The 13029-nt window shown below is 43.9% G+C and overlaps 1 protein-coding gene across 1 annotated transcript in view; it reads right to left on the bottom strand.

Moving 5' to 3' along the window:
- The window catches only part of ZCCHC24 (zinc finger CCHC-type containing 24), a 212165-nt gene that overhangs the window by 49388 nt on the left and 149748 nt on the right, over positions 1–13029 (bottom strand). Inside the window, exon 3 of the mRNA XM_073686015.1 lies at positions 11323–11487. Within this exon, the coding sequence (XP_073542116.1) occupies positions 11323–11487 (165 nt within the window). The remainder of the gene's footprint in view (positions 1–11322; positions 11488–13029) is intronic.

The following is a 13029-nucleotide window of genomic DNA, read 5'->3' as shown; positions in this document are numbered from 1 at the left end:
CTTCCGGGAGAATGGTAACTTGTGGCTTCTTCTCCAAACTCTTCTCCTCTTCTGAGCGCAACTATTCCATAGGAGACCGAGAGTTATTGGCCATCAAGCTGGCGTTGGAGGAGTGACGTTACCTACTCGAGGGGGCTCTTCATCCGGTAATAATTTACACTGACCACAAGAACTTGGCTTACCTCCAGCATGCCCAGAGACTTAACCCGCGCCAAGCCCGGTGATCCTTGTTTTTTGCTCGCTTTGATTTTGTTCTTCATTTTCGCCCGGCTGACAAAAACGTCAAAGCAGACGCCTTGTCCCGATCCTTTCTGGTGTCCGATCTCGAGGAAGAACCTAAACATATCATCGATCCCGCCAGAGTAATGCAGGTGGCTCCCGTGAGTCTAAATCGTCTCCCTCCCGGTAAGACGTTTGTTTCAGTACCTGATCGGGAGAAGATCCTACACTGGGGCCATTCGTCTAAACTAGCTGGCCACGCCGGTCAGAAAAAGACCCTCCAGCTTATTGCCCGGCACTATTGGTGGCCTACCCTGCACAAGGACATAATAGACTTTGTTTCTGCCTGTGTGTCCTGCGCCCGCAACAAAGTCCCGAGACATCTGCCAGCCGGACGCCTCCTTCCGCTTCCTGTACCTGCTGCCCCCTGGCAGCATATAGCAATGGACTTTATAACTGATCTCCCCGTCTCTGCCGGTTGTACGGTCATTTGGGTGGTCGCTGACCGCTTTTCCAAGATGGCTCACTTTATTCCCCTGCCAGGCCTTCCGTCTGCACCCGAGCTGGCTAAAGACTTTATCCGCCACATCTTCCGTCTTCATGGCCTGCCCCTCCACATCGTGTCGGATCGTGGGGTACAGTTCACCTCACGTTTCTGGAGAGCCACTTGTAAACTACTAGACGTCACCCTGGACTTCTCTTCCGCTTACCACCCACAGTCCAATGGTCAAGTGGAGCGGATCAATCAGAACCTGACCAGTTACCTCCGGCACTTCGTTAATGCCCACCATTCTGACTGGGTGGATCTCCTACCATGGGCCGAGTTCTCTTATAATAATCACGAGAGCGAATCCTCCTCCAAATCCCCGTTTTTTGTAGTCTTTGGTCAGCATCCTCGGATTCCTTTTCCTGTCTCCACCTCTGTGGACAACCCGGCTGCGGAATCTCTCGTTAGCAAATTTTCCTCCATATGGGAGAGTACCCGGTCCGCACTCCTTCTGTCATCCGAGCGTATGAAAAGACACGCTGACAAAAAACGCCTGGATCCTCCACAATTTCATCCAGGAGATAAAGTCTGGCTCTCATCTAAATATGTTCGACTCAAGATACCTTCTTACAAGTTAGGGCCTCGGTTCATCGGTCCTCTGGAGGTCATCAGTCAGATCAACCCGGTGGCCTATAAATTGAAACTCCCGGCCAACTTACGGATCCCTAACTCCTTCCATGTATCTCTCCTCAAACCCGTGGTGCTTAACTCTTTTTCCAAGTCTACAGGTACGCCTCCTGCTCCGGTTTCTGCTGAGGACGAGTTTGAGGTAGAGAACATTCTTGCCACCAAAAGGGTAAGAGGAAAGACCTTTTTTCTGGTAGATTGGAAGGGGTTTGGTCCTGAGGAGAGAACGTGGGAGCCCCGGGAGAACATCCATGCCCCTCTCATCCTAGCTAAATTTCTATCTGGCCTAAAAAAGGGGGGGCCTAAAGGGGGGGGTACTGTAGTGCCGGCGTCCCTGCCCTCTGCTAGGCAGGGACGCTGTTCCCCTCACCGCTCTGCTCCGTGCCCGGCGTCCCTCTCCCGCTCTGCTGGCAGCGCGTGCTCCTTCCCGGCCACTGTGCTTAGGGCGCGCGCGCGCGCCCTCCCTCTTAAAGGGGCCGCGTGCGCCGTCCTAAGGAGTCCCCGGCCAATGGCCGGAGGACTTTACCATATATAAGGCACCGCCTCCAAAATGGAGGTGCCCGAGCAATGTTGTTGCACCGTTCTACTCTGCTTCAGCCCTCAGGTCCCGTTGCCAGTTACCTGCCAGATTCCTGCCGGCTTGCTGTCCTAATCCTGCCTGATTTCCTGTTACCTGCCTGCCTGCCTGCCTGAGGTCCGACGGTCTGCCTTACAACTCCGGTCAGTCTGTCTAAGGACCAACTTGCCCGCTCACCTGGGAGCGCACATCAGCTACCTGCCTGCTTGCCTGAGGTCCGACGGTCTGCCTTACAACTCCGGTCAGTCTGTCTATGGACCAGCTTGCCCGCTCACCTGGGAGCGCTTCTCCGCTACCTGCCTGCTTGCCTGCCCGGAGGCTCCGCTGTCACGTGCTGTGACCACCAGCTATTCCAGACTCTCGCCCGCTCACCTGGGAGCGCTTCTCCGCTACCTGCCTGCTTGCCTGCCCGGGGGTTCCGCTGTCACGTGCTGGGACCACCAGCTATTCCAGAGACTCTTGCCCGCTCACCTGGGAGCGCTTCTCCGCTACCTGCCTGCTTGCCTACCTGGAGGCTCCGCCGTCACATGCTGTGACCACCTGCTATTCCAGAGACTCTCGCTTGCTCACCTGGGAGCACACATCCTCCATCTGCCTTGCTAGCCTACCTGGAGGTTCAGCCATCACAGGTCGTACCTACCCTTTACCTAGAGACTGCCCCGGTCACTTGCCGTGACCTCCAGCCCGTTCTTCCAGAGACTGCCCCGGTCACTTGCCGTGACCTCCAGCCCGTTCTTCCAGAGACTGCCCTGATCACTTGCCGTGACCTCCTGCCCGTACACCCAGAGACTGTCCCGGTCACCTGCTGTGACTGCCTGCCTGGTCGCCACCCGCTCCCTTACAAGGACCTCTCCCTTGTATAGTAGCCCAGAGGTTCCGCCTCCCAGACCCGTTACACCGGTGACTACCTCTTGAAGCTCATCAAGAGAATGCCAAGAGTGTGCAAAGCAGTCATCAAAGCAAAAGATGGCTACTTTGAAGAACCTAGAATATAAGACATATTTTCAGTTGTTTCACACTTTTTTGTTAAGTATATAATTCCACGTGTTAATTCATAGTTCTGATGCCTTCAGTGTGAATGTACAAATTTCATAGTCATGAAAATACAGAAAAATCTTTAAATGAGAAGGTGTGTCCAAACTTTTGGTCTGTACTGTACATGTGTATGAATGTTTCCTGACTCTCCCCAGTAGCAGATGTCAAGAGAGAGAAGGACTGAGTATGTTGGATATATGACTGGTCTAATATTACCACTTTCAATTAATGTGCACAGCCAGCTTTGGACCATTCTGAAGGGCATACAGGGCCCAATTCATCAAACAACTTGCACCAGAACACTGGCATAAAATCATTGCAAATGTAGTAAAACTTTTCAGCAGCAGTTGCGCAAAAATGTTTTTTATGGCAGCTCAGATATCTCTTTGAAAAATCAGCAGAGCTTAGCTGTGAGTTGTAGACTAGTGTGTAAATTCTGGCAGAAATTTCCACCAGTCCCTGCTCAGTGTCTGGAGTAAATTTGACTCTGGCACACAGAAACTGAAAGATGAGCCAAATTCATTAAAGAGGACTTTTCGCCAAATTTTTTAAGTTGAGCTGGACACACGATATAATAGTGGCTGCAGAGCGGAATAAAACTTTTTTTTAAAATCCCGCAAAACGGGATTCGGACATATGCACAGATGAGTCCATAGCCTATAATGGTGCCGGTAGAGCGAACGTGCACTCTGCCGTGTATCATTTTTGGGCGTATATGCCTACTTGAGGCGGACTCACAGACATAGTATAGTATGTCCCGAAAATGATGCACGACAGAGCGCACGTTCGCTCTGCCAGTACCATTAAAGTCTATGGCCCCATTTCCGCATACGTCCGAATCCCATTTTGCGTGGGGGTTCAGATGCAAGCCCCAAAAAGACCCATGAACGTGCAGAAAAGTACAATGTAAAAGCACCCTAAGTGGTACTGATAATAAATAGCTAAATCACATGACTGTATAAAAAGAACATGTTAGAGAGGGAGTCTTTGAGAAGCAAAGATGGTCAGAGGTTCACCAATCTGAACAAACTGCATCTAAATATTGTGAATTGCTCAGATTTTGAATATCCACCATTTACAATGCATATCATCATGTAAAGAGATTCTGGAGAAATACATATGCATCAAGGACAAGGCTGAAGATTGATATTGGATGCTCATGATCTATGGGCCCTCAGGCGACATTGCAATAAAAACAGGCCTGATTCAGTCATGCAAATCACTGCATGGGCTCAGGAATACTTCCTCAAATCATTGTCTGTGAACACAGTCAGCCGTGCAATCCAGAAATGCAAGTTAAAGCTCTATCATATAAAGAAGAAGCCATATATCAATACAATCTAGAAACACTGCTGTCTTCTCTGGGCTAAAGCTCATTTGATATGAACTGAAGCAAATGCAAATTGGAAAACTGTCCTACGGATGAATCAAAATTTGAAATTCTTTTTGGAAACCATGGACACAATGTCTTGTGGAAACCAGCTCAGACCTAGGCAAAGTGAGGCCCATATTCAGCCCTTTTGCTGCTCTGGTCTGGCCCACAGATTGGGGCAGCCAAAGGATATAGTGGAGTTACTGAATTCACAGTGATGGAACAGGAAGCCTCCAGCTTGCGTGTTAGGACATCGTACTGAGTAAGGAGCTGTGGCAACATCATACTTGTGTGTGAGGAGCAGAGCTGTGGAGTCGCAGTCGGTGTCTGGTTTGGTGGAGTTGGAGTCGGTATAAAATGGACAGAATCAAACTCCTAAAATATATAATAAATTGGGTACAGTAGCTCAATGCAGTTTGTGGGGAATATTTTTTTCATAAGAATTTGGGGAAGTTATGAAATGTCCTATAAATGTCTGTCTTATTCCTTCTCTAAGGGTCTAGACTTTTAGCGGAGATTAATCTGTGCTACTGTAAATGTATCACTTAAACATGAGCCATGTATGAGGGAGTCGGAGACGGTGTCATGGAAATTGTGGAGTCGGAGGTTCGGCTTACCGACTCCACAGCCCTGGTGAGGAGACCATAATACTGTGTGTGTGAAGGGCAATGTGAACATCTCACTTGTGTGGGAACATAATAGTGTGTGAGGGCTGTGGGGACATCATACTTATGTGTGGGGTCATCATACTGTGTATGTGGGACCATTGTACTTTGTGCGGTGCTGTGGTGACCATACAGTATGGGGACTGTGATGACAATTGTGACAAAGTCACTGGCAAAGTACTGGAGGGGAAATATGTAGCACTGAGATTGATAGCTCCACTAATATAAACATAGGAAAAATGTTCCAGCACACAAAGTGATGAGGGGTTAATCAGCCATGTTTAGTGCTAGGGTGGTTAAACACCTGTAGAGAGGGAAGAGGTAGAGGTCAGAGAATAAATTCCCAGCCTTTTATAGCATTTGGTGTGGGGTGGGTCTGGAGGCACTAGCTCTGGAGCTGTTTTGTCATGTGAAGGAAAGCTAAACCTTGGTTTGTTTGTTCCTGAAGCGGGCGGTTACTCGTAGCAATAAGGACTGTGCCATATGTTAAGTTTTGTTTTTCCTGTTAGGCCAGGAAGGCCGTGTTTGTTTTGCTAACATTGCTGTGGTTTATGCAGTGCTCTTAATAAACCACAGAAGATTTAAACAGACAGTGTTCCTGTGTCTACCTCTATGTGCAACCAAGTGAGCCGATCTACCACACCATACAGTATAGAGACTGGAATGACCATACCGTGTAAGAACTATGGTATCATCATACTGTGTGAGGGGAGCTAATGGGACAACATATTATGTGAGGGGACTGTAGGAACATCCAACAGTGTGTGAGGGGCTGTGGGGACACCATGATGTGTGTCGGAGCGTCATACTGTGTTTGTAAAGCTATGGGGATATCATATTATGCTACATCTATACCTATTAAATATATTTAAGACTGAATAACCGGAGCAGTATGATTTAAACACTTCATAAAAAGCTGGTTTGCATTAGCTGCTACAGGTAAGAATGCATGTTACAATAAGCCCTTTAGAAATAATATTAACAATAACATACTTAATTATGCTTATTATTTTAGATTTGTATCCCTTAACCCCTTTACCATCTTGGGTTTTTTAAGTTTTTGTTTTTTGCTCCCCTTCTTCCCAGAGACATGACTTTTTTATTTTTCCATCAATATGGCCATGTGAGGGCTTATTTTTTACAGGACAAGATTTACTATTGAACAATACTATTGGTTTTACCATATCCTGTACTGGAAAACGGGAAAAAAATTCCAAGTGAGGTGAAAGTGCAAAAAAAAGTGCAATTCCACAATTGTTTTTTTTTTTTACCATATTCACTAAACGCTAAAACTGACCTGACATTATGATTTTCCATGTCATTATGAGTTCGCAGATACGAAACATGTATAAATCTAAAGTTTGCAAAAAAATAAAAAAGCCATTTTCAGAGACCTGTAGCATCTTAATTTTTTGTGATCTGGGGCTGGGTGAGGGCTTATTTTTTGCATGCTGAGCGGACATTTTTATTGATACCATTTTGTGGTAGATGCGATTTTTTGATTGCCTGTTATTGCATTTTAATGCAATGCTGCAGCAAACGCTTATGCTTCCTTACTGACTTGCGGTTGTATGTCTTGCTTTCATGTTTTACTAGGTTATTTAGCATATGTTCAAAATTCAGTTTAAAGAATTTACCATTGGTGATGTTTGTATGTCTCCCTGGTCTGGTAGAAAAGATCACAGTGGAAAAATAAAATAAAATTCTTATTCTAATGTATTTCAATGAGTAGTATGTTTTACCAAATACATGTATTATGAAATATTATCAACTTTTTCCAATATACTCATTGTTCCAAAAATCTTTGTTTGCAAATAGTCAATAGGAATCTTTTTAATAGTAAGCAAGTCTCATTATAGCCAGAGTAGCGTAATCAGGACTATATGCACTTATACAACCCCTGGCAAAAATTATGGAATCACCGAGCTCGGAGAATGTTCATTCAGTTATTTAATGTTGTTGAAAAAAAGCAGATCACAGACATGGCACAAAACTAAAGTCATTTCAAATGGCAACTTTAGGGCTTTAAGAAACACTAAAAGAAATCAAGATTAAAAATGTGGTACTCAGTAAGGGTAATTTTTTTCAGACCAAGCAGAGGGAAAAAATTATGGAATCACTCAATTCTGAGGAAAAAATGATGGAATCACCCTGTAAATTTTCATTTCCAAAACTAACACCTGCATCAAATTAGAACTGCTCATTAGTCTGCATCTAAAAAGGAGTGATCACACCTTGGAGAGCTGTTGCACCAAGTGGACTGACATGAATCATGGCTCCAACACGAGAGATGTCAATTGAAACAAAGGAGAGGATTATCAAACTCTTAAAAGAAGGTAAATCATCACGCAAGGTTGCAAAAGATGTTGGTTGTTCACAGTCAGCTGTGTCTAAAATCTGGACCAAATAAAAACAACATAGGAAGGTTGTTAAAGGCAAACATACTGGTAGACCAAGGAAGACATCAAAGCGTCAAGACCGGAAACTTAAAGCAATATGTCTCCAAAACAGGAAATGCACAACAAAACAAATGAGTCAATGTCTGTGACCGAACTGTAAGAAACTGCCTAAAGGAAATGGGATTTACATACAGAAAAGCTAAACATAAGCCACGATTAACACCTAAACAGAAAAAAAACAAGGTTACCATGGGCTAAGGAAAAGCAATTGTGGACTGTGGATGACTGGATGAAAGTCATATTCAGTGATGAATCGCGAATCTGCATTGGGCAAGGTGATGATGCTGGAACTTTTGTTTGGTGCCGTTCCAATGAGATTTATAAAGATGACTGCATGAAGAGAACATGCAAATTTCCACAGTCATTGATAATATGGGGCTGCATGTCAGGTAAAGGCACTGGGGAGATGGCTGTCATTACATCTTCAATAAATGCCCAAGTTTACATTGATATTTTGGACAGTTTTCTTATCCCATCAATTGAAAGGATGTTTGGGGATGATGACATAATTTTTCAGGATGATAATGCATCCTGCCATAGAGCAAAAACTGTGAAAACATTTCTTGAAAGAAGACACATAAGGTCAATGTCATGGCCTGCAAATAGTCCGGTTCTCAATCCAATTGAAAATCTTTCGTGGAAGTTGAACAAAATGGTCCATGACCAGGCTCCAACCTGCAAAGCTGATCTGGCAACAGCAATCAAGAGAAAGTTGGAGCCAGATTGATGAAGAGTATTGTTTGTCACTCATTAAGTCCATGCCTCAGAGACTGCAAGCTGTTATTAAAGCCAGAGGTGGTGCAATAAAATACTAGTGATGTATTGGAGTGTTCTTTTGTGTGTTTGTTTTTCATGATTCCATAATTTTTTCCTCAGAATTGAGTGATTCCATAATTTTTTCCCTCTGCTAGGTCTGAAAAAAATTACCCTTACTGAGTACCAATTTTTTAATCTTGATTTCTTTTAGTGTTTCTTAAAGCCCTAAAGTTGCCATTTGAAATTACTTTAGTTTTGTGCCATATCTGTGATCTGCTTTTTTTCAACAACATTAAACAACTGAATGAACATCCTTGGAGCCCGGTAATTCCATAATTTTTGCCAGGGGTTGTATATCCATCACATAATTCTGAAAAAATTTTATCCACTGAATTTATGGTTCATATAGTAAAAGTGTTGTCCACTACTAGAACGACCCATTTTCATTCTGAATGTTTGCCCTCGTTAAAATAAAAACACTTATACTCACTTAAAGTGGCGGCTGGCCGCTCACTTCATCCTGATTACTTATACAGTGGTGGCCAAAAGTATTGGCACCCCTGCAATTCTGTCAGATAATACTCAGTTTCTTCCTGAAAATGATTGCAATCACAAATTCTTTGGTATTATTATCTTCATTTAATTTGTCTTCAATGAAAAAACACAAAAAGAATTGTCCTAAAGCCAAATTGGATACAATTCCACACCAAACCTAAAAAAAGGGGTGAACAAAAGTATTGGCACCCTTTGAAAAATCATGTGATGCTTTTCTAATTCGTGTAATTAACAGCACCTGTAACTTTCCTGTGGCACCTAACAGGTGTTGGCAATAACTAAATCACACTTGCAGCCAGTTAACATGGATTAAAGTTGACTCAACCTCTGTCCTGTGTCCTTGTGTGTACCACATTGAGCATGGAGAAAAGAAAGAAGACCAAAGAACTGTCTGAGGACTTGAGAAACCAAATTGTGAGGAAGCATGAGCAATCTCAAGGCTACAAGTCCATCTCCAAAGACCTGAATGTTCCGGTGTCTTCCGTGTGCAGTGTCATCAAGAAGTTTAAAGCCCATGGCACTGTGGCTAACCTCCCTAGATGTGGACGGAAAAGAAAAATTGACGAGAGATTTCAACGCAAGATTGTGCGGATGGTGGATAAAGAACCTCGACTAACATCCAAACAAGTTCAAGCTGCCCTGCAGTCCGAGGGTACGACAATGTCAACCCGTACTGTCAGTCGGTGTCTGAATGAAAAGGGACTGTATGGTAGGACACCCAGGAAGACCCCACTTCTTACCCCGAGACATAAAAAAGCCAGGCTGGAGTTTTCCAAAACTTACCTGAGAAAGCCTAAAACGTTTTGGAAGAATGTTCTCTGGTCAGATGAGACAAAAGTAGAGCTTTTTGGCAAAAAGCATCAACATAGAGTGTACAGGAAAAAAAAAAGAGGCATTCAAAGAAAAGAACACGGTCCCTACAGTCAAACATGGCGGAGGTTCCCTGATGTTTTGGGGTTGCTTTGCTGCCTCTGGCACTGGACTGCTTGACCGTGTGCATGGCATTATGAAGTCTGAAGACTACCAACAAATTTTGCAGCATAATGTAGGGCCCAGTGTGAGAAAGCTGGGTCTCCCTCAGAGGTCATGGGTCTTCCAGCTGGACAATGACCCAAAACACACTTCCAAAAGCACTAGAAAATGGTTTGAGAGAAAGCACTGGAGACTTCTAAGGTGGCCAGCAATGAGTCCAGACCTGAATCCCATAGAACACCTGTGGAGAGATCTCAAAATGGCAGTTTGGAGAAGGCACCCTTCAAATATCAGGGACCTGGAGCAGTTTGCCAAGGAAGAATGGTCTACAATTCCAGCAGAGCATTGTAAGAAACTCATTGATGGTTACCGGAAGCGGTTGTTCGCACTTATTTTGGCTAAAGGTTGTGCAACCAAGTATTAGGCTGAGGGTGCCAATACTTTTGTCTGGCCCATTTTTGGAGTTTTGGGTGAAATGATCAATGATTTGATTTTTGCTTCATTCTCTTTTGTGTTTTTTCCTTGCAAGCAAATTAAATGAAGATAATAATACCAAAGAATTTGTGATTGCAATCATTTTCAGGAAGAAACTGAGTATTATCTGACAGAATTCCAGGGGTGCCAATACTTTTGGCCACCACTGTACATCCGAAGGTGGGGACACTGAAGCCAGCACTGATTGGGCGCAGGGCTCAGGTGACATAACAACCTCACGAGAGCCGACACCGCTGGAAGGGCACCGGCAAGGGAGAGGAGTATAAGGGTTTTTATTTAACGGAGGCAAACATTCAACTGTAAGCAGAGAACTTCTATTTTGTATTTCTCAAATTCTGTATCCTACTCATATGCCATGTATGTAGTAATAGGAAGTACACATTGTTATGATCTCTGTTAAATTATAGCATTGTTTACTGTACAAATTGAATTCTATAATCTTGGTCATATTTTTTTTTCTGCAGAGCAAAACAAAGCTTGGATTACTAGTCAATTTGGGATTGAAAGTTCACTCAGAAATGTTTTCCTTTTAATTAGTCACCACCAGAGGATTTGAACATTCAAGACTGGAAATGGAAACCAGCTGTCATGTCTATCCTTACATTGGGTTACTTTTTCTAGCACTTACATTTTTAAGTGATGATGTAATTATCAGAATCCTGTAATAAACAACCAGGGTTCTGTGGTAGAGAAGGACCAACGATGGTACACGTTAACTACATCTCCTTCTATTGTATTATTAGCAAAGTTTACCACAATCCAAAAAAGCTATAGAGATAAGACAGGTCTTTTGGGAGACATGGATAAGTAAATACTGAGTCCTAAACTGTCTCCTAATTTGAGAAAGTGAAAAAGTGGAATAAAACTTCACAGAAGGGTTGTATATGTATTCTTCCGATATACCCATGTGGTGTGTATGTTAGAAGCATTTGGTGTGATCACATCCTAATAGACACCTTCTTAATTTTTGGACTAAATCTTGATTGACAGAGCAATATAAAGAGAAGAAACACTCACGAATAATCTATAACCTTATGACCAACCTGCTTGTGAGGGTAGACATTGATGTGGCACTTTATACACTCTTGACCCATATTAGCCCAGGAGTTCCCACTCATCCATTTTCTTTTGCATTTCGGACATTTATATTCTCCAAAGCATCTTTTCTTTCCTTGATATGGGGTTAGGCCTTCACCTTTAGGACGAGCCTGGCAAAGTAAGTTAAAACAAAAATGTCATTATTTAGAGTGCAAGCATTTACCAAATACCACTTGCAACAAATTTTGTGACACTTGGACGTAGAAAACTGTGGTAGAGGGGATGATAAATCCCCCATGGTGCTCAGTGTTAAAATTCAAACCAAATATCTATGCCAAATGTCTGACACTAAAAGCGTAGACATAGATTGTACCTGTAGCTTCAAGCTGAAATCTTTCTCAAAAAAAAACTGAACAGATGATGACATTTCTGTAGAACTTATAAGCATTATTAAAGAGCGTTAATTACATTAACCTAATGTTACATAAAAAAATATAACTATCTTACAGCACCACTGTAGTGTTTCTGTCTTGACTTTACCACTGGATTGTTGTCACTAATCTAAGTTCCCTGCCTAGGGCTGGCTCCAAGTTTTTCTGGGCCCCGGGCGAAAGAGTCTCAGTGGGCCTCTTTAACACATACCACGATTCATGATGCACAGATACTGCAGAGAAATATATATATAGTACAATGCCGAAGATTTCACTTCTTACATTACATGAGTGATATCTATTGTAAATTCTACAATAGCTCAGAAACCGGCGAATCGCTCCACACAGTACACTGGCCCCCATAAAATGCTCCATACAGAATACTGGCCCCCATAAAATGCTCCATACGGAATACTGGCCCCCATAAAATGCTCCATACGGAATACTGGCCCCCATATAAAGCTCCATATAGAATACAGGCCCCCATATAACGGTCCGCACAGGATACTGGCCCCATATAACGCTCTGTACAGGATACTGGTCCCCTTATAACGCTCCATACAGGATACTGGTCCACATATAACGCTCCGTACAGGATACTGGTCCCCATATAACGCTACATATAGAATACTGGCCCCCATATAACGCTCCATACAGAATACTGGCCCCCATATTATGCTCCACATAATGCCCTATGCAGGCTGTTCCCCCCTTATAATGTCCCATGCAGGCTGATCCCCCCCTTATAATGCCCCATGCAGGATGTCACTCCCCCCCCCCATATAATGCCCCATGCAGGATATCACTTCTCCCCCCAATATAATGCCCCATGCAGGATGTCACTTGTCTCCCCATATAATGCCCCATGCAGGATGTCACTTGTTCCCCCCATATAAAGCCATATGCAGAATGTCCCTTTCCCCCCTATATAATGCCCCATGCAGGATGTCCCTCCCCCCTTATAATGCCCCATGCAGGATGTCCCTCCCCCCCCATATAATGCCCCATGCAGGATGTCACCTCTCCCCCCCATATAATGCCCCATGCAGGATGTCCCTTTCCCCCACATATAATGCCCCATGCAGGATGTCCCTTTCCCCCACCATAGACTTCCCCATGCAGGATGTCACCCCCCCTCTTTATAATGCCCCATGCAGGATATCATCCCCCTCTCTTTAAAATGCCCCATGCAGGATATCACCCCCCTCTCTTTATAGTGCCCCATGCAGGATGTCACCAACCCATATAATGCCCCATGCAGGATGTCACCGCCCCCCATAT

The sequence above is a fragment of the Phyllobates terribilis genome, unplaced genomic scaffold (assembly GCF_046119375.1).
Source record: "Phyllobates terribilis strain yellow unplaced genomic scaffold, ASM4611937v1 Scaffold_5__5_contigs__length_657084704, whole genome shotgun sequence".
Lineage (NCBI taxonomy): Eukaryota > Metazoa > Chordata > Amphibia > Anura > Dendrobatidae > Phyllobates > Phyllobates terribilis.
Note: the sequence above shows the minus strand (reverse complement) of the source record. Positions and strands in the feature narration are given on the sequence as shown.